The sequence below is a fragment of the Malus domestica genome, chromosome 16, assembly GCF_042453785.1.
Source record: "Malus domestica chromosome 16, GDT2T_hap1".
NCBI lineage: Eukaryota > Viridiplantae > Streptophyta > Magnoliopsida > Rosales > Rosaceae > Malus > Malus domestica.
Window position 1 is genome coordinate 14,680,382 of NC_091676.1, and position 22,074 is coordinate 14,702,455.

The 22,074-nt window shown below is 40.1% G+C and overlaps 1 protein-coding gene across 1 annotated transcript; it reads right to left on the bottom strand.

Annotated features, from left to right (window-relative positions):
- Nucleotides 1-19,272: 19,272 nt before the first annotated feature.
- Nucleotides 19,273-20,263, bottom strand: LOC108169738 (uncharacterized). The gene is made up of 4 exons (XM_070815064.1): nucleotides 19,978-20,263; nucleotides 19,843-19,889; nucleotides 19,672-19,767; nucleotides 19,273-19,522 (listed from the first exon to the last, which is right to left on the bottom strand). The coding sequence occupies exons 1-4, from the start codon at nucleotides 20,163-20,165 to the stop codon at nucleotides 19,413-19,415; spliced, it is 441 nt and encodes a 146-aa protein (XP_070671165.1). The 5' UTR covers nucleotides 20,166-20,263; the 3' UTR covers nucleotides 19,273-19,412.
- Between the last annotated feature and the right edge of the window lie 1,811 nt (nucleotides 20,264-22,074).

Genomic DNA, 22,074 nt, shown 5'->3' on the forward strand with positions numbered 1-22,074 from the left:
GAGACCACATGACCCAAATACTTAATCTGTGATTTACCAAAATTTCATTTTGATTTCTTCACAAACAATTGATGCTGCTACAACACTTGAAAAACTGTATTGAGATGTCGCAGGTGATCCTCCCAAGTAGAAATGTAAACTAAGATATCATTAAAAAATACCAGAACAAAGTGAAGCAAAAAAGGTCAAAATAGTTCATTCATTAAGCTCTGAAAGGTTGCTGGAGCGTTTGTGAGTCCAGACGGCATCACCAAGAACTCATAATGCCCATTATGAGTGCGGAAGGCTGTTTTCTCAATATCGGCAGGGTGCACTCAAATCTGATGATAACCGGCCCGTAAATCCAATTTGGAAAATAACTGAGCACCCTATAGTTCATCCAGCAATTCATCAATTAATGGGATGGGATATTTATCCTCGATAGTCAACAAATTCAAGGCTCGGTAGTCCATACACATCCTCCAACTGTCATCCTTCTTCCAAACTAACAAAATAGGGGAAGAGAAAGGACTATTACTGGCTCGGATAAAACCAGAATCTAATAGCTCCGTAACACATTTCTCAATCTCAGACTTCTGCATAGGATTGTACTGATAAGGCCTTGCACTAGGTGGTTTACTTTCTTCCAATAATGGAATCTTATGGTCATGAGACCGTGATGAAGGCAAGGTGGTAGGTGACTGGAATATTACTTTAAACTGAGACAATAATCCATCCAATTCAGCTTGTTGACTACGATATAAATCTTCTTTGATAGCCACAGCATCCTTCGGAGCAATAAGAAACAAAACCACTCCAAAAGAACCTTGAGTCAGCAGCCTTTGTATGTGACAAGCTATCACTGACCTCGGTGCAGGGGCCGGAGAACTACATAAGCAATAAAGTCGTTGGCCTAAGGTGAATTCCATCTTTAATTTCTCGAAATCCCAGAGAATGGGTCATAAAGTTCTCAGCCATTGAGCGCCCAAGACAACATCACAACCTCCCAACTGCAAAACATACAAATCCGAGATGTATTCATAGTCTTGGATAGTAATTTTGACCTGAGAACAGCACCCCATACTGGTAATTGTACCACCATTGGCAATCATCACATCAAACTTCTGAAGTGGGTCAATTCACTAGCCCATCTTCTTGGCGAAAGCAGAGTTAATGAAATTTTAAGAACTTCCTGAGTAAAAAAGAATCACTGCATGACAATGTTTAATAGACCCTAGAACCTTCATAGTTTGAATATTATCAGGAGCAGATACACCATACATATCACAAGTAGTAATATGAGCATTCGATAATTCCTCACTCTCATCTAGCACAGGATCAACATCAAGAACCTCTTCAGATCTATCAGACAAATCAAGTAGTAAAAGTTGAGAACTTTGGCAAACATGCCCTTTGAACCATTTGATAGGACAATAATCACAAAGACCCTTCCTCCTGTGTTCTCTAATTTCCTCAAATGTCATCTTTTTAACATTGCTCTGCTTAGGGGTGGGTTCGGTTTAAATCGGTTTGGTTTTTTGCCAAAACCGAAACCAAACCGAAATTTTGATTTGGTTCGGTTCGGTTCAATTTTTTTTCGATTTTTTTCGGTTCGATTTTTTCCGGTTCGGTTTCGGTTTTTTGTTTTTATTTTTTTCAAAAAATGAAAAACATTGAAATTTTAAATTTTAACATATCCAACACAACCATAACATAAACATTCTAACTAGAATCAAAGACAATGAAAATAAACATTTAAAGTTGAACTAAAATCATCAATCAAGTTTTCCAAAGTCCAAACTAACAACCTCACAACACAAAAATCACACAAAAATCGTACAAATGACTTAGAAAAGTTAAATTGTATGATGTTGTTCAAAGATCAGGGTTGTTTTCTTGTAATTGCATGTTGACAACTTGATTAGTAAAGGTAATGCGTGGGTGGATTTATTTAGTGTGTGTTGGATTCTTTTCCATCACAAAGTACCCAAGTAATCTACACGAAATACATGTTTATGGATTATGTTACATGTTATATGAGAGTAGATTTGGAAAAGAAAGCTGGCGCATAAGTAGACAGTGCTATGGAGATGGATGTAGGTACTTCGGGAAGAGGTTTGGTTCCGGAACCTTATATGGGGGAGAAATAATAGGTTAGGGTTTAGAGTTTTTATAGGCCCCTTTTTAATATTTTGAGCTTAAAGTTTGGCAACACATTGGGTTTAGCACATTTTAATTTAATTAATTCGGTTTGGTTCGGTTTCTAGATCACTAAAACCGAACCGAACCAAAAGAATTCGGTTCGGTTCGGTTTTTTCAATTCAGTTCGATTTTTTTGTTCGGTTCGGTTTTTTCGGTTTCGGTTTGGTTTGGTTTTCGATTTTTTTCGGTTTTCGGTTTTTTGAACTCATCCCTAGCTATGCTTAGGAAGATGAATAGAAGAAGTGGAAGTACCTGAATCCTGAGAGGTTGGTGTAGTCTTATTGCCAAACGAATTATGCCAAGAAAAATTTGGGGCTTTTGAGAATGGCTGGATCTTAGAATCCGCAAGCTTGGCATCGATCTGTAATGCTAGTGCCTGAGCCTCATAAACATCCACTGGCCGCAGAAGCTTTACATCGTGACTGAGCTCCAGTTTCAACCCCCCGATGAAACAACTTTTAAGCATTGCTGGAGCAATCTCATGGGTTCTATTGGCCAAACGCCTGAACTCTGTGATATAATCCCTCACCAATCCAGTTTGCTTCAATTGAACCAATGCTTCCAAGAAATCCTCAAACTCCAAAGGGCCAAACTCTCGACAGAAAATCTTAACAAAATCAAGCCAGTGGGAAAAAATCTTGAGACAATTCCGCCACTGAAACCATTGAAGGGCTTCACGATCAAGATGGAAGGATGCCAATTGAACCTTGCAATCGTCGGCCATCGATAAATAGTAAAAAAAATGCTCCGCTTTGTACACCCAAGCTAAAGGATCGTCCCCATCAACAAATCTTGGAAAATCAAGTTTGATTGGCGGTTGGCGAAACTGAAATGGAGAATCTTGATGGCGGAATCAAGTGTCTTGACGCTGAAATTGAAGATTGGGATCAAGATTTTGATTGCTGAAAGTTTTGTCGGAATAAATAGGATTACCCCCTAATTACGACGGACCCCCACACCCGCGACCCCGTTCTTCCATGGTTGCAGAACGAGATTGATCAACGAAAGACGGGTATCCATTATCATTATGAATTTGGACATCTAGGCTGCAAGGTTCTGGACTAATTTTTCAATTATGGAATTCGAAGCTTCAAGGGCAGTGACGCGAGCATCCATCTTTATAGCACGAGTGGTTGCTCTTGGCATACACAAGGGAAACGTGGGATCGTATAATTAGCTGATACCAATAATAAGAACCTTGTTCTACCTTCAATGCATGGCACATAAACTCTGATGTATTATTACTCAACAATATACTTTTCTTATCATATCCTGCCTTGCATATTTAGTCTGTTATATATATCTCTTTTCCAGACTTGCAGGCTAAGTTTCTACAATTACAATCATCCCAACTAACCCACCCAACTACTGACAAGTGTCAAACATCTAATAAGGGTACCTTGAACTAATAGAATATACACATATCACTTAATTTGGATAACCCTCCTTAGTATCATATCAGTGCATTCCTTTGGGACGAGGTTGGCTTGAAATTTATGTTTAATAATCTTGCAGAAGATGTAAACATTGCAATTAGATTATAATAAAGGCTATCTTTCGACAAAAGAAATTTTATCACAAATGGTCATTGAGATTGACCAAACTTATCATTTTGGTCCCTCGCTTTCAAAATCAATCAATGTCATCCTTGACATTCACTACCGCACATCAATTTGGTCCTTCCATTTAGATTCCGTCAATTATTCTGTTAGTTTGTATGTGGGACTCACAAATCCAATAAAATTGTGACACATGGATTACACAAAAGAAGGGTTTTTATCGCAAATGGTTCCTGACATTAATCAAACTCCTCATTTTGGTCCCTAAGATTAAAAAATTGATGAATTTGGTCCCTGACTTTCACTACCACACATCACTTGAGTCATTCCGTCAATATTTTTTGTTAGTGTGTTGATGTGGCCCCACTAATCTAATCACATGGCACCAAGTAGATTAACTAGAAGAAACTATTTTTTTTAGAGTGAACCAACTAACGAGTATTCCGCATTGGCATTTCTCTTGCATCCCATAATCCCAATTGGAAAAAAAAAATTCAATCTAAATTCGATAAAATCGAATCCAAATTCAATTCAAATTTGATAAGATTATAACCAACTAGAGAGAATGAGGAGTGAGTTCATGGAGGCCAAGAGCTTTAGTGGTGTCATGGTGCCTTATGATGATATCTTTTTTCACTTTTTTTAGTTTTAGTTTTTTAATTTCTTATTTTACTTTTAGTTTTAAATCTAAAAAAAAAAAATTCTTATAGTTAATCCATATGGCGCCATATGATTGTATTAGTGGGACCATATCAGCACACTAACAAAAAATATTAATGAAATTTAAATGGAATGACTAAATTGAAGTGTGGTAGTGAAAGTCAGGGACCAAATTTATTGATTTTTGAAACTTAGGGACCAAAATGAGGATTTTGATTAATGTCAGGAACCATTTGCGATTATGAAAAAATGGTCAAAAACGTGTTGAACTGATTCTACAAAAATAGTCGAAGACAAGTTGAACTGGTTGATTCTACAAAATTGGAAAAGACGGGTTGAACTGATTATGCAAAAATGGTTGAGGATGGGTTGAATTGATTTTGCAAAAATGGTCGAAGACGGATAAACTAATTATGTAAGAATGATCGAAGACAAATTGAATTGATTCTACAAAAATTATCGAGAACGGGTTGAATTGATTCTGCAAAAATGGTCGATGATGGGTTGAACTGATTCTGCAAAAATGGTCGAGGACGGGTTAGATTGGTTCTGCAAAAATGGTTGAAGACGAGTTGAACTGATTTCGCATAAATGGTCGATGATGGATTGAACTAATTCTAGTAATAAAGGATATAAACTGATTCTGCATAAATAGTTGAAGATAAGCTTATGGCACATATTAATTTTGTTGGATTTGTAAAGGCTGGATTCTCTTAGCAGCCCTAAAGCATAGGGGTATGGCTAGCATTTTAAAACAGTGTTTTCATGCTTTTAGGCTGGGCTTTAGTTGTTTTTATATTTTTGTCTCTCATTGACATGTTTAAAAACTAGTGGATTTCCTTGAAATATAGTGAAAGTTTTTGTCTCTATATATAAAGATCCCTTGATATTACTCATTTGTGCTATAACATGCATATTTATTTATTTACACTATTTTATTAGACTCTGATGTATTAAATTAATAATATTATTTTTATCATATAAATTTATGACAATTTTATATCACATGATGTGACAGGTGAGGTGGACAACCAAGTCAATTAAAAAGAATTTTGTGGCAGTTGAGGTGGATAATCACATAAATAAAATTTGACGTAGATAATCACATAAAAAAAATCTCATTCTTTTATTAATAAAAAGCTTAAGAAATAATTCAAACCCTAAATTTTAGGTGTCTTTAGTTTATCTGCCTCCCTCACCTCTTTCTATCGTCAACTTGCTTCTCAAGATCGGTTTTGTTTTTTCTCCCAAATGTCGTCGATCTACATGTCCATAGAATTATATCTTCTAACTCATGATTAATTTGTTCAGGTTATACCATTCGTCGATGTTGATGAATTATCCACATCCTTTGTTGATAACTAATTGGGTTATAACTTGAAAAAATTGACAATCTGATGGGAAGCGCTCATTAGCAGCGATTAATCAATGCGATGCTTGACAGTTAGAGAACTTCTAACCGTATAATCTCTGAAATAGTCACCATCAGTTCATTCACTGGAGAAGGATGGGTTAGAGCTTCGATAGTCAGGAGGTTGAAGAAGCGATGTGAATGTGGACAAAGGAGAGGGAGGAGGAGGCTACAGGGAGAGAGGCATGAAAATGTACAAAACTAGGGTTTGAAATTTGAGATTTTGATGTGATTATCCACCTTATTTTTCTCAATATTTTTTATAATTGATATGGCTTACACACCTCAATTGCCATAGAAGATGTATAAAAGTGTGGTATATTTAGATAGCAAGAATAGCATTACTCATATTAAATATGACGTAACATGTGAATTTATGGCACCTCATGTTGATATGTCTATCACACAAAAAAAATTTCTCTTCCTTTTCCACCCTTCTTCTGTGTTACTTGGAGTCTCACATGGCCGATCATTGGTTGGCCAGTCTCTTCCCTTGTCAGTTTATATTAGATAGATGATATATATGATTGTTGATTGAGATGGTACACTCGACCCTATACCCCGACTCCATACAAAAACATTAATCTTATAAAAGGAGTCGTCACTTAGTACTATGGTCTAGTGGTATTCTTTTTCACTTGTAAGTGAGAAAAAAAAAGATTATAAAAGGAATCTATAGTTTTGCCAAGGAGAGGATACATTTTTGTATGGCTCAGTCTCGATTCTTTTTATGCCTTAAAGATATAAAACTTTATAATTTATTTGGTGAATGCCAAATACAACAAGTGAGATAATCTTTAGTGAATGACTCAACTAAAACCTAGAAGCCTAAGTGTAAAAACTAATCTTAATCTAAATGATTTAAGTTGCAGTAAAATCAAAGAGGCCGGAATCACTTGACTTTACCTCGGACTAGAATAGCAACTTGATTATGAAAAAGCACTTCAATTGGGATTTACAAGGTCTTAAACTAACATTTTCGCAACCCAAATGCTCCGAGGTTTGAATTCGAAAATGGATTGCCGTACCTAGGTCCGATTTGAAGAAAGTTAGGGTTTCATTATAAAATTAATTGGCAATATAAGGAGTGGTCTAACTATACTTATAAGCACATACAAGGAAGGTCCCTTCTCCCATCAATGTCTAGATCCCCTCACTAATAGGGTTTATATCTCTAGGTATGTCTACTTTGATAAATCATTTGTTTTATATCATAAAACCAATTGACAATATGAGAAGGAGCCCAACTACTTATATGTTATAAGCACATTTGTGGTCCCTTATTCCATTAATGTGGGACTGCATTCTCAGCAAATCCCCCTTACATGTGACGAATTTTCAAGCCTAGTATATGGACAACACAAATGGGGGTGATGTGGAGTGCATGGGGTTGTGGGGCGCCACATGTGAGACAACCTGCTCTAATACCATAAAGAAAGTTGGAGGTTCTAGCATAAACCAATTGGCATTATGAGGAGGAGGTAGCCCAACTACTTATAAGCACATGAGAAGGTTCATTTTCCTATCAATGTGAGATTTAATATTGTCAACACAATTCTCATTCAGGCTCAAGCAACGAGGACAGGCGAATACATGAGCTTAGAAGCAAAGGATGAACAACACTTCATTAGAGCAACAAGCCCTTTGTCATGTTATGAGATTAACCATGTTACAGTCACTCGTATGATTACACAACCGATTAATCTTATGGTTTACTGTTAAACAGACACGCTCACCATATCAGTTTATGATGTGAAACCGTTGATGGTTGCCATTTGCCAAAAGAGAAGCTACTGGCTACCTATGCTCCACGACATCTCTCAACTGTGATTAAAGAGTCACCCAAATATGAGCTAAACCCTACCAGCTGTAGGTTGTCACCATCTTTTGGTAGATGAATCTTTTTCTCTTTGACAGTCCAACGATGCAGCTATTTGCTCGTTATGTCTGTTGAAAGCGAATGTTGTGATTGTGGTGTCTCAGTTAGTCACAGTCTCAACTCAAAAGATCAACCCACTTCCCTTTAACTTCACTTCCTAAACATCCCAACAAATTAATGCAACAAAAGAAAGCACTCCCCACCAACTTGGAATTTTCCAATCTTTCTAATTATCTCCTAACTAAAGTAGTTCAGTGACATTTTGATGGTGTCCCCAAGTTACTAACACACACCTGCCTCATCTCTAGGTATGTACGACTCTCATTGAGATATTGTTCATAGGGCCAATCTGATTTGGATCTATATCAGCTGGATAATAGTAGATCATTTTCCCAGAGGTCCACATGGATTTAAGTATAATAAAAAATCTTATCGCTTGATGCTTTCTACTTATAAGATAAGGTTTGAGAACATTTCAATTGCTAATCGTATACATGGCAATGAGACATGATTAGACGCGTGAAGTGGGAAATGTGACTGTGATGTTCTTGGGGGACTTGGCAATGAGAACACAATGTCACAGTATCTTTGGAGGGAAGGAGTTATCTACACTATGAAATGTTATGGTAGCGTTGAAATCAATAATACAATTATTGTGTATTATAACTTTTCTCATAAGACATTATATTATTGGTTTGAGACACTACAATGGTGTTTCTCCATTTGGAGAAGCCAACTTGGTCAACTGGAGTCACCAAAATTTCAAAAATTTCATTATTTAAAAAAAGTTTTCAGTCGTCGTATGATATTATTAATTAATGAAAGTGTTATAATATGAGTTATACCATCAAAGTTGATATTTTCATAAGAGTGGGATAACAAACGTTCACACCAAAAACTTTCTAAAGCAAAATCATAACACATATGGGGCACCTAACTGCAACAGGAATCTCAAATGTTCTACTTATTAGAACTAGTTTGAAGCTAGTTTATAAGGAGTGGATGTTAAAATATTCCAAGACAAGTGCTTGAGATCTTAAGCCACTAAATTAGGGTTTAGAATTTAAGGAAGAGTCATAATTTGTTCGTGAAAGTAGCAAAGCTATAGATATATTGGTCATGGGAAGCATGGGGCAGGAGACTTGTCAAGTGGAAAAGAATGGTGAGGGAACAAAAAGGGAAGCTCTATATTACTAGGGTTTGCATTTCTATGCTTCTTGGTTGGCACAAGCACGCTTGATCGTTCGGGCCATGCATTGCATGCAGTCCCATAATATGTATGCGTAAAATTAGTACGTCGTATATCTCGTTAGGTGTTGATATGTGAAGAAGCATGTATATTAGATTGTGAGAAATTCTCAAGTGTAATCAGAGAGATGTATTCCACTATTCTTGTATCTCTTATCACGTGACATGATCATTCAATAAGAGCATAGAAAATGAAATTGAGGGATATGTCTTCGGTTGCATGGTGAATTTGTTAATTAAGAAGAGGTTCTATTGTATCATTGACGCACTCTATTAATGTTTTCTCCTAGCTAAGAGTGAGATATGTCTATAGTGATCAGCTTAATTTATCGAGAATAATATTTTTGTGTAAGTGCAAATTTTAAGTTGTAAATATTGTTTTGAGTATGTTTTTTTTTTGTGTTTCCTATAATATAGCACAAGATGGGAACATGATCTAACAAGGTGGATTTTGTGGTGTTGATCAGCAACTATATAAAATTACAAAGTACGAGAAATCCAAGCGTCAAGTATTTATATATGTACCTAATCAAGCATGCAGTCTTATATATTCTTTATATATATATATATATATATACATGTATAAATCTTGTACAGATCTTGTAAATAAGTTTTAAGGAATCCATCCAGAAGCCCCCTGAAATTCTGGAAGAGAAATAGTTTAATTTGTTAAGCCATCTATATCCTTAACATACAGAGATAATATAAATATATAAATATATAAATATATAGACACACACATATATAGTATAGTTAGTTCATTCAGTGGACAAATTACAGCCTATAATAATGGCGGACAGAGGTGGTCTTGAGATTGGGATGAAAAACTCCAATCCTTGTCAAAGCTTATCAGGTGATTGAACAGGGAGACAAAGCTCATGTGTCTGCTTTGTCATCTTTGTTCTCAATGGGAGCCCCACTCCTTGTAAACCCATTTACGGCCGACACTTGTCACCCTACCATATACTGCCTCATCAGATCCTTCCTATGTGCCTCTCTATAAGGCAAAGCTATGGCTAGCTCAAGTTCTTCCATGACCAATATTGCAACCTTGAAATTTTTCATACCAACGTACAAGTATTTCTCTCATCAGATCCTTCCTATGTGCCTCTCTATAAGGCAAAGCTATAGCTAGCTCAAGTTCTTCCATGACCAATATTGCAACCTTGAAATTTTACATACCAACGTACAAGTATCTCTCTCTCTCTCTCTCTCTCTCTCTCTCTCTCTCTCTCTCTCTGTGCCTAAAATAGTCTCAACAGTTGCCGTCTAACATGAAGGGAGAGTTGTCCTCCGTTCGAACGCCCAAGCTCCGGTCGTGGGAGAAATGCTCGAGGTTGATGAGGGAGCAGCGGACGCGATTTTATATCATGTGGAGGTGCACTGTCATACTTCTCTGCTGGGATGAGTGACGAGGATGTGACTGTATTTTGACTAGGATGAAGGGGGTTGAAGTTGTGTTCTTGTGATTTTGAATTTCCTATTGAAATTGGATCCAAATAGTTTACAAGAATGTAAAGCTTCGAGTGTCTGGGATGAGTTTAAATACTTATACCATGTAATTAAATGAATACTACATGTAAAATTCAATGATAGTACTACATGTAATGTACTATATTTACTGAGCTCATTTAGACTCCACATATTTAATAGAGGTGACATTTTCTTTATCTGCAAATATCACCCTCCAGAGTAGGTTAATTGTTGTGAATTCCGCACTGATGCATTCTTTTGAACCATACTTTAGCCTACCTTTTAATTCGGTGATCAAATGTACGATGTCGTCTCATGTGGTATTAGAGTTGCATGAGAGATTAGTCTATCATCAATATGTGTTGATATATTAAAAAAAAAGAAATAAAGAAATAAAAGAATAGCTTAATTGCTGTGCCAGAAAAGCTTATTACAAATTTGATGCCAATAAAGCTTGTTTAGTATCGTGGCCATTTATTGCAGAGCATGCAAGTTGCAAATTTGTAAATTCATGGTGGAAGCGAGAATTTATCACTACGCCTGAGGTCTCTTGTTTGATTCCATTTTCCCTCAATATCGCTTGTATCGAAGAAAAATATTGAAGGAATCCTCAGCGAGCTAGCATGCATCACGCATGTTCTTTCTTGGTCTTGAAGTAATATCTTCGTTTAAACTCGAACTAGGAACACAACGGAAATTGAAAGTCGAGAATTCAAGGAACAAACTGTCTTCATTTATTTACTTCTTATTGTACAGATCTGAATATTTCTGTAAACTTGCATAGCAGAAAGAATCGTGCATAGAAACCTTGCACTTGTTATTGAACTACTTTCTCCATATACCGTCGTTTACAAAACAAAAAGTAGAGCCAGCCAAAGAGGCAGCTCGACCTATCGATTTAATATGAACCAAAAAAACACAACAACAACAACAACAACAATAAAGCCTTTTTCCACTAAGTGGGGTCAGCTATATGAATCCTAGAACGCCATTGCGCTCGGTTTTGTGTCATGTCCTCCGTTAGATCCAAGTACTCAAGTCTTTTCTTAGGGTCTCTTCCAAAGTTTTCCTAGGTCTTCCTCTACCCCTTCGGCCCTGAACCTCTGTCCCGTAGTCACATTTTCGAACCGGAGCGTCAGTAGGCCTTCTTTGCACATGTCCAAACCACCGGAACCGATTTTCTCTCATATTTCCTTCAATTTTGGCTACTCCTACTTTACCTCGGATAACCTCATTCCCAATCTTATCATTTCTCGTGTGCCCATACATCCCACGAAGCATCCTCATCTCCGCTACACCCATTTTGTGTACGTTGATGCTTCACTGCCCAACATTCTGTGCCATACAACATCGCTGGCCTTATTGCCGTCCTATAAAATTTTCCCTTGAACTTCAGTGGCCTACGACGGTCACACAACACGCCGGATGCACTCTTACACTTCATCCATCCAGCTTGTATTCTATGGTTGAGATCTCCATCTAATTCTCCGTTCTCTTGCAAGATAGATCCTAGGTAGCGAAAACGGTCACTTTTTGTGATCTTCGCTAGATTGCTCCGGTCATTAGTGTGGATAAGTATATAAATGGATAGAGATAGGAAAGCAAACACAAGATGTACGTGGTTCACCCAGATTGGCTACGTCCACGGAATAGAGGAGTTCTCATTAATTGTGAAGGGTTTACACAAAAGCAAACACAAGATGTACGTGGTTCACCCAGATTGGCTACGTCCACGGAATAGAGGAGTTCTCATTAATTGTGAAGGGTTTACACAAGTACATAGGTTCAAGCTCTCCTTTAGTGAGTACAAGTGAATGATTTAGTACAAATGACATTAGGAAATATTGTGGGAGAATGATCTCGTAGCCACGAAACTTCTAAGTACCGGAGTGTGGTATCGTCTTGACTTGCCTTATCTGTCTCATAGGTAGATGTGGCATCTTCTCTGGAAGTACTCTTCCTCCATCCAGGGGTGGTATCTGTAACTGGTGGAGATGCACAAGGTAATGTATCAATTTCACTTGAAGCTTACTTGTAGTTTCATGCTTGGTCAAGCGCGATACAAACCATGTAGTAGGAGTCCCCCAAGTCGCCGAGCTAGGGGATCTGCTGAAAGAGGTGACAGACAAGGTAAGCAATCAGAGCTCCGGCTGATTGTTCACATTCTCCTTATCTTGCAGGCAGCATGAAGGATAAAGTGAAGAAAAATGAGGAGAGATGATATGGGATACTTTTGCTTTTGAAGAAGTAACTTTCCACAGGCTTATTCTTGAACTGGGCTGGAGGGTTTTCTGGTTTCCTCCAGAGTATAAGGCTGACTGAAGAATTTGAGGGTCAAAACAAGTCCATCAAATTTAGAGTACGTTCGACCCTGCTGATATGGGATACTTTTGCTTTTGACAGAGTAGTGGATGCATCGGCACGTGTGCTGTTACGCTTGTCTCCACATGCTTCCTTGTATCCTTCTCACTTGCCCTATTTGTTCCTCAGGCAGATGCGGTATCTTCCCTGGAAGCATAAGATGTTGAAGATGAGTACTCGAGAGCAATGCCAGGTAAGTAATCAGGTAAGGGGTTCCAGGCAGTCAGTTCCTGGCTGGAAGCTTGATTCCAAGTGCTGACTGATTGCTCTCTTTCTCCTTGTCTTGCAGGTAAGAACAAGGCCAAAGGAAAAGACAGGGAAAAAGCATGATATGGGATACTCTTGCTTTTAACCCTGATGATATGAGATATTCTTGCTCTAGTATAGCTTGTTTACAGAGGTATTATCGGGGGGAAAGAAAGCTGAATATTTCGAAAGGCTTCGTTGGGAGTGCCCTCTCAGATAAGAGAAAGGGTTGAGCATTTTTGCAGGTCTGCCTGTCCGTTAGGGATGAAGGTCGACATATATAGGAGTCTCCCTAACATCAAGTAATAATGTTATTCCTTTACCCTGCTTGGTTATAGCACGGTAGTAGGAGCTGCCAACTTCACATGTTTTAACCCTGTCAGAGCACTTTGAAAAAGTGGTCTGTGGTATCTGGAAAGCTGATGTTGCGTGTGAAGATTACAGACAAGCTTTATCCAAAGAGATCCAGCTCTTAAAGTTGGGAAAGTGGTGCCTCTTCGATTTTCGAACAAGCAATCCTGTCGGGGATCTGGCTCTCGAGATTCGGAGAACGATGCCTCTTCAATTTTTGAGAAAGCAATCCTGCTAGGGGTTTAGCTCTCGAGATTCGGAGAGCGGTGTCTCTTCGATTTTTGAGAAAGTAATCATGTTGGGAGTCTGGCTCTCGAGATTCGGAGGGCGGTGCCTCTTCGATTTTGGAGCAAGCAATCTCGTTGGGAGTGTTTTCTCGAATGTGAGTAAAGGTTGGACGTGTTTGCTAGTCTACCTTACCACGAAGCACAGAGGTTCACACACAGGGACTTGCCAATTATCCAGCAGTGGTACTGTTCCTTTACCCTCTCTTCGATTTTTGAGAAAGTAATCATGTTGGGAGTCTAGCTCTCGAGATTCGGAGGGCGGTGCCTCTTCGATTTTGGAGCAAGCAATCTTGTTGGGAGTGTTTTCTCGAATGTGAGTAAAGGTTGGGCATGTTTGCTAGTCTACCTTGCCACGAAGCACAAAGGTTGACACACAGGGACTTTCCAATTATCCAGCAGTGGTACTGTTCCTTTACCCTCTTTTCGATTTTTGAGAAAGTAATCATGTTGGGAGTCTGGCTCTCGAGATTCAGAGGGCGGTGCCTCTTCGATTTTGGAGCAAGCAATCTTGTTGGGAGTGTTTTCTCGAATGTGAGTACAGGTTGGGCATGTTTGCTAGTCTACCTTGCCACGAAGCACAGAGGTTGACACACCGGGACTTTCCAATTATCCAGTAGTGGTACTGTTCCTTTACCCTTGTGGGTAATAATATGGTAGCTAGACCTTCAAAATTTATGTGTTTAAACTTTGTTAGTGTTGTTTCTTTGCAATTCTTTTACCCTTCTTGGTCAGAGCGATGTAGTGGGAGCTGCAAGCTTCACGTGTCTCAACTTTGTCAGAGAACTTTGGCAAAGTAATCTGTGGTACCCATGAGCTACTGTTGCGTGTGGGAAGTGGGTGATTGAACAATACGATTCATGTGCTTTCTACTTCGTCAGAAATCTTCGATAGAATGCCCATAATTTCCGCAAAGCTGAGTGTGCGTGTGACAGGTGCTGATAAGGCTGGAAAAGTAGGTGCCTCTTCGATTTCTGAGATCGGCCCTCGTGGTCTCTGAGCATCCCAGCTTTTGAGAAAGCAAGCCTCTTCGATTTCTGAGATCGGCCTTCGTGGTCTTTGAGCAGCCCAGCTTTTGAGAAAGCAAACGCCTCTTCGATTTCTGAGATCGACCCTCGTGGTCTCTGAGCAGCCCAGCTTTTGAGAAAGCAAACGCCTCTTCGATTTCTGAGCAGGCGCCTCTTCGATTTCTGAAGCTTCGTCGAGTGCAGATTTTTATAGGGGCTGACATTAAGTTCCAAAGCACACTTGAATATCCACCAGTAGAAGCTCCATTCTTACACTTCTAAGATCTTGATTTGTCCGACCTCTTCTCTCTTCAACACCTTTGAAAATGTCTGGCCCTTCCGACCGTCGTTTTGACTTGAACCTTGTTGAAGAGGCAGCCCCGCCTTCTCCAGACAACATATGGCGCCCATCCTTCGTCTCCCCTACTGGTCCTCTTACCGTTGGGGATTCCGTGATGAAGAATGATATGACCGTTGCGGTAGTGGCCAGGAACCTTCTCACTCCCAAAGAGAACAGACTACTTTCCAAACGGTCTGATGAGTTGGCTGTTAAGGATTCTCTGGCTCTCAGTGTTCAGTGTGCAGGTTCTGTGTCTAATATGGCCCAACGCCTATTTGCTCGAACCCGCCAAGTTGAATCATTGGCGGCTGAAGTGATGAGTCTCAAATAGGAGATTAGAGGGCTCAAGCATGAGAATAAACAGTTGCACCGGCTCGCACATGACTATGCTACAAACATGAAGAGGAAGCTTGACCAGATGAAGGAATCTGATGGTCAGGTTTTACTTGATCATCAGAGATTTGTGGGTTTGTTCCAAAGGCATTTATTGCCTTCGTCTTCTGGGGCTGTACCGCGTAATGAAGCTCCAAATGATCAACCTCTGATGCCTCCTCCTTCTAGGGTTTTGTCCAGTACTGAGGCTCCAAATGATCCTCCTCCGGTGCCTTCTCTTTCTGGGGCTCTACCGCCTGCTGAGACTTCTCCTAAGCAACCTTTGTGAAGGCTCCCTCTTGTTTGTTTATTTTGACTCAAGTATATGTACATATTTGTAACTTATCGGGGATATCAATAAATAAGCTTTCCTTCATTTCAACGTATTGTGTTAAATACACCAAAGCCTTCTTCGCTAAGTTCTTTGAATTTTCTTTTGTTGAAGCTTGTACGTTGAAGCTTTGTGAGTGGAGCATATAGGTTGAGGTAGTGTTCCCTTAATTTCCCGAGTGAGGAAAACTTCTTGGTTGGAGACTTGGAAAATCCAAGTCACTTAGTGGGATCGGCTATATGAATCTTAGAACGCCATTGTGTTCTGTCCTGTGTCATGTCCTCCGTTAGATCCAAGTACTCTAAGTCTTTTCTTAGGGTCTCTTCCAAAGTTTTCCTAGGTCTTCCTCTGCCCCTTCGGCCCTGGACCTCTGTCCCGTAGTCGCATCTTCTAATCGGAGCGTCAGTAGGCCTTCTTTGCACATGTCCAAACCACCGTAACCGATTTTCTCTCATCTTTCCTTCAATTTCGGCTACTCCTATTTTACCCCGGATATCCTCATTCCTAATCTTATCCTTTCTCGTGTGCCCACACATCCAACGAAGCATCCTCATCTCCGCTACACCCATTTTGTGTACGTGTTGATGCTTCACCGCCCAACATTCTGTGCCATACAGCATCGCCGGCCTTATTGCCGTCCTATAAAATTTTCCCTTGAGCTTCAGTGGCATACGGCGGTCACACAACACGCCGGATGCACTCTTCCACTTCATCCATCCAGCTTGTATTCTATGGTTGAGATCTCCATCTAATTCTCCGTTCTTTTGCAAGATAGATCCTAGGTAACGAAAACGGTCGCTCTTTGGTATTTCTTGATCTCCGATCCTCACCCCTAACTCGTTTTGGCCTCCATTTGCACTGAACTTGCACTCCATATATTCTGTCTTTGATCGGCTTAGGCGAAGACCTTTAGATTCCAACACTTATCTCCAAAGGTTAAGCTTTGCATTTACCCCTTCCTGAGTTTCATCTATCAACACTATATCGTCTGCGAAAAGCATACACCAAGGAATATCACCTTGAATATGTCCTGTTAACTCATCCATTACCAACGCAAAAAGGTAAGGACTTAAGGATGAGCCTTGATGTAATCCTACAGTTATGGGAAAGCTTTCGGTTTGTCCTTCATGAGTTCTTACGGCAGTCTTTGCTCCTTCATACATATCATGTATAGCTTGGATATATGCTACTCGTACTCCTTTCTTCTCTAAAATCCTCCAAAGAATGTCTCTTGGGACCCTATCATACGCTTTTTCCAAATCTATAAAGACCATGTGTAAATCCTTTTTCCCATCTCTATATCTTTCCATCAATCTTCGTAAAAGATAGATTGCCTCCATGGTTGAGCGCCCTGGCATGAACCCGAATTGGTTGTCCGAAACCCGTGTCTCTTGCCTCAATCTATGCTCAATGACTCTCTCCCAGAGCTTCATTGTATGACTCATTAGCTTAATACCCCTATAGTTCATGCAATTTTGTACATCGCCCTTATTCTTGTAGATAGGCACCAAAGTGCTCATTCGCCACTCATTCGACATCTTCTTCGTTTTCAAAATCCTATTGAAAAGGTTAGTGAGCCATGTTATACCTGTCTCTCCCAAAACTTTCCACACTTCGATTGGTATATCGTCTGGGCCTACTGCTTTTCTATGCTTCATCTTCTTCAAAGCTACACCCACTTCTTCCTTCCGGATTCTACGATAAAAAGAGTAGTTTCTACACTCTTCTGAGTTACTCAACTCCCCTAAAGAAGCACTCCTTTCATGTCCTTCATTGAAAAGATTATGAAAATAACCTTTCCATCTGTCTTTAACCGCGTTCTCTGTAGCAAGAACCTTTCCATCCTCATCCTTGATGCACCTCACTTGGTTTAGGTCCCTTGTCTTCTTGTCCCTTGCTCTAGCTAGTTTATAGATATCCAACTCTCCTTCTTTGGTATCTAGTCGCTTATACATATCGTCATAAGCCGCTAACTTAGCTTCTCTCACAGCTTTCTTCGCCTCTTGCTTCGCTTTTCTATACCTTTCACCATTTTCATCGGTCCTATCCTTGTATAAGGCTTTACAACATTCCTTCTTAGCCTTCACCTTTGCTTGTACCTCCTCATTCCACCACCAAGATTCCTTTTGGTGTGGGGCAAAGCCCTTGGACTCTCCTAATACCTCTTTTGCTACTTTTCGGATACAACTAGCCATGGAATCCCACATTTGGTTAGCTTCCCCCTCTCTATCCCACACACACTGGGTGATTACTTTCTCTTTGAAAATGGCTTGTTTTTCTTCTTTTAGATTCCACCATCTAGTCCTTGGGCACTTCCAAGTCTTGTTCTTTTTTCTCACTCTTTTGATATGTACATCCATCACCAACAAGCGATGTTGATTAGCCACGCTCTCTCCTGGTATAACTTTGCAATCCTTACAAGTTATACGATCCCCTTTCCTCATTAGAAGAAAATCTATTTGTGTTTTTGACGACCCACTCTTGTAGGTGATCACATGTTCTTCTCTCTTCTTAAAGAAGGTGTTGGCTAAGAAGAGATCATATGCCATTGCAAAATCCAAGATAGCTTCCCCATCCTCGTTTCTCTCCCCAAAACCATGGCCACCATGAAAACCTCCATAGTTGCCTGTCTCCCTGCCCACGTGTCCATTTAAATCTCCTCCTATAAATAACTTCTCTGTCTGAGCAATTCCTTGCACCAAGTCTCCAAGGTCTTCCCAAAATTTCTCCTTCGAACTCGTATCCAACCCTACTTGAGGTGTGTACGCACTAATCACATTGATAAGTTCTTGTCCTATTACAATCTTGATTGCCATGATTCTATCTCCTACCCTCTTGACATCTACAACATCTTGTGTCAAGGTCTTGTCCACGATGATGCCAACACCGTTTCTCGTTCTATTTGTGCCCGAATACCATAGTTTAAACCCTGAGTTTTCTAGATCCTTTGCCTTACGACTAACCCACTTAGTTTCTTGTAGGCACATAATATTTATCCTTCTCCTCACCATAACTTCTACTACTTCCATAGATTTTCCCGTCAAGGTTCCTATATTCCACGTTCCTAAATGCATTTTGCTCTCTTGAACTCTACCCTTCTGTCCTAGCTTCTTCACCCTTCCCCGTCTAATAGGATCAAAGTACTTCTTTTGTGTGTCCCGTGTAAAGTTGATAGGAGCATATGCTCCCAAACAACTTTGAGTGGAGTCGTTCGAAAAGAAGTTTCTATAGCCCCCTTGCTCATTTAACACTGCATCCGGGTGCCGATGGAGATACAGCGACCCTTGCTCACTTATCACTGTGCTCAGGCCACACAGCGCGCCACTTACGGGTGACGCCCTAGCTTTAGCGCGATTTCGTTCTGGATTCATTTTCATAAGGATTCGACGTGATCATGGAGTGCCGGCTGTCGACTACCTGACGCCCTCCCCCTCCTCCTTTATCCGGGCTTGGGACCGGCAATGTAAGATAAACTTACACGGCGGAGTTAATATGAACCAAAAAAAAACAAGTGGAAATAATTAGTAAGGTACTAAACTTACAATGATGTCCTCCTATGCAATCTAATGTAGAACTCCACCTTTCGAAACCTACCCGCCACCCAGAGAACAAAAATCGAAAACAAAAACAAACAACTTTCATAGATGCAAGTCAAAGCCAATTCCCTGAGGAGCAACCGGATCAGGAAATGATGAATGGGCAAGATGAATCATCTCTTATTTCCAAGACGGGGTACGCCAGAAGTCCGTTGCAATGTTGCCGAGGACCAATCATCAGCAGATTTCTTGAGGGTTAGTCCTTGGTTACTTTTTGGCCTGCCTAGGGCATCATCACAATAAGAACAAGAAAACATTAGTCAGCTTCGACCACTGGACAAAAATTGAACATTAAAAAAAAAGAGTGAATGTTGAGAGGCAAATCAACTGCCCAGACCCCTTCGAAAATAACAGATTGAAAAGGGGGAATACATTTTGTCCAGTGGCAGGTCCCTTGTTCACATTTAACCTCCGAGTCGATGGAGCCGTGCCACTGATGAAGCAGCTGCAGCTGCAGCGACACGTATTCTGCAAGGAAGAAGAAGATTAATCCACTTTCAAATTATAGTCAACCAACTATTTGCTTTTGTCACTCTATGATCCCTTTTATGTACATCAACATATTCATCTGTTTCATCCACAATCTCCTCCTGCATTTTTCAAGACAATCATCACTACAACTAAATAAACAATTTTCATTAACTGAAAGCACGAGAATATCAGTTGCGTGTACATTACCTGCAGGAGTTCTTCAAATACATCTTCCAGAGTGATAATCCCAATGACTTCACCCTCCTCGATATCCTCTGATACCTGGAGCAAACCATTTGTTGCTTTATCACTATGGGGTGAAAAAGTTTCCTTGTGTCTATGAAGGGGCCTTGGTATCCTGGGTATAAGAACAACAACACTGTCCGGCTTTCCATCCTGCTTGGATAGCAAGGGAGTAGTCAGTTGGGAGTCCGTGCCAGTGTCTCCGTTCCATTCATCTCTCCTTCCATCAATGGTTGGTTGAGGAATTTTTATCAAGATATGGATGGGAAAATAAGACACAGGAATGGAGATATCAGCGCTCTTAACTTGTTTTTTTTTTTTTTTTTTTTTAGAATGTAAGTTACAAAATTACCCTTTATAGTGGTAAATTCTTTCACACACATTTATCTCCTCCATCCTTTATCGTTGCTACCTTCTCTCTTTTTCTCTACAATTCCCTCACGCGCCATCACCTCGCATTCAAACCCTTTGTCTCCTCTTCCAAACCCTCACTCCTGGCGATGAATGACCGGCCTCCTTCCTCGTACGACTCCGTCTACATCCCTCCCGACCATTGCCTCTGCTCCATCATCACCACCCCTAATTATACCTCCCATGTTTCAATCTGCTCCAAGCTCTAGGAAAAACCAGACTGCTGCTGCTGCTGCTGCTCTCAACCGAAGGAGCAGCACCAATGGTGCTCTGGTGTAGTACCAAAATCAGCAGCAGCAGGAGTATAAACCCAAGCTATAGCAGACTTCTGTTTACGACAACAACGTTTCCGATAAAGGCTTTGATCGCAAAGTTGAGTTGTCACCGCATCCGGTGACGTTTCTATACGTGGATTGTGTACTCGTAGAGTTGTTAATTGGGAAGTATGCGTGTTTACTAAGTGTGAATTGGTGATTGAGTTTTGTTGATGCACAAAATCAGTGAGGACTTTGGTACAACAGAAAGTGTTAAGTTTGTAACCTTCGCTAGATTGCTCCGGTCACTAGCGTGGATAAGTATGTAAATGGATAGGGACAGAGAAGCAAACACAAGATGTACGTGGTTCACCCAGATTGGCTACGTCCACGGAGTAAAGGAGTTCTCATTAATTGTGAAGGGTTTACACAAGTACATAGGTTCAAGCTCTTCTTTAGTAAGTACCAGTGAATGATTTAGTACAAATGACATTAGGAAATATTGTGAGAGAATGATCTCTATTTATAGAAGAGAGTTTCTAGTTTCATTCTGACATTGACACGTGTCATGTTGTGATTGGCTTCTGATGTTGACACGTGTCACGCTATGATTGGCTTCTGATGTCGACACGTGTCGCGCTGTAATTGGCCTCCTGGTTGTAGGGAAACTCTTCTGGGTCCTTGACGGTATAACGTTGACTGGTGCTCAGTAGTTTCTAGATTGGTCAAGTATGGTACAAATAGTGCTCCCCTAAGTTCCCGAGTGAGGGAAGCTCCTCAGTTAGGGACTTGTAAGATCTAAGCCATTGAGTAATCACGAAACTTCTAAGTACCGAAATGTGGTATCATTTTCACTTGCCTTATCTGTCTCATACCAGGGGTTCCAGGCAGTCAGTTCCTGACTGGAAGCTTGATTCCAAATGCTGACTGATTGCTCTCTTTCTCCTTGTTTTGCAGGTAAGAATAAGGGTAAAGGAAAAGACAGGGAAAAAGCATGATATGGGATACTCTTGCTTTTGACCCTGATGATATGAGATACTCTTGCTCTGGTGTGGTTGGTTTGCATAGGTATTATTGGGGGGAAGAAAGCTGAGTATTTCGAAAGGCTTCGTTGGGAGTGCCTTCTCAAATATGAGGAAGGGTTGAGCATTTTTGCAGGTCTGCCTGTCCGTGGAGGATGAAGGTCAACATATATAGGAGTCTCCCTAACAACAAATAGTAATGCTATTCCTTTACCCTTCTTGGTCGAAAGCTTCACGTGTTTTAACTTTGTCAGAGCACTTTGAAAAAGTGGTATGTGGTATCTGGAAAGTTGATGTTGCGTGTGAAGATTGCAGACAAGCTTTATCCAAGAAAATCTGGCTCTCGAAGTTCGGAGAGCGATGCCTCTTCGGTT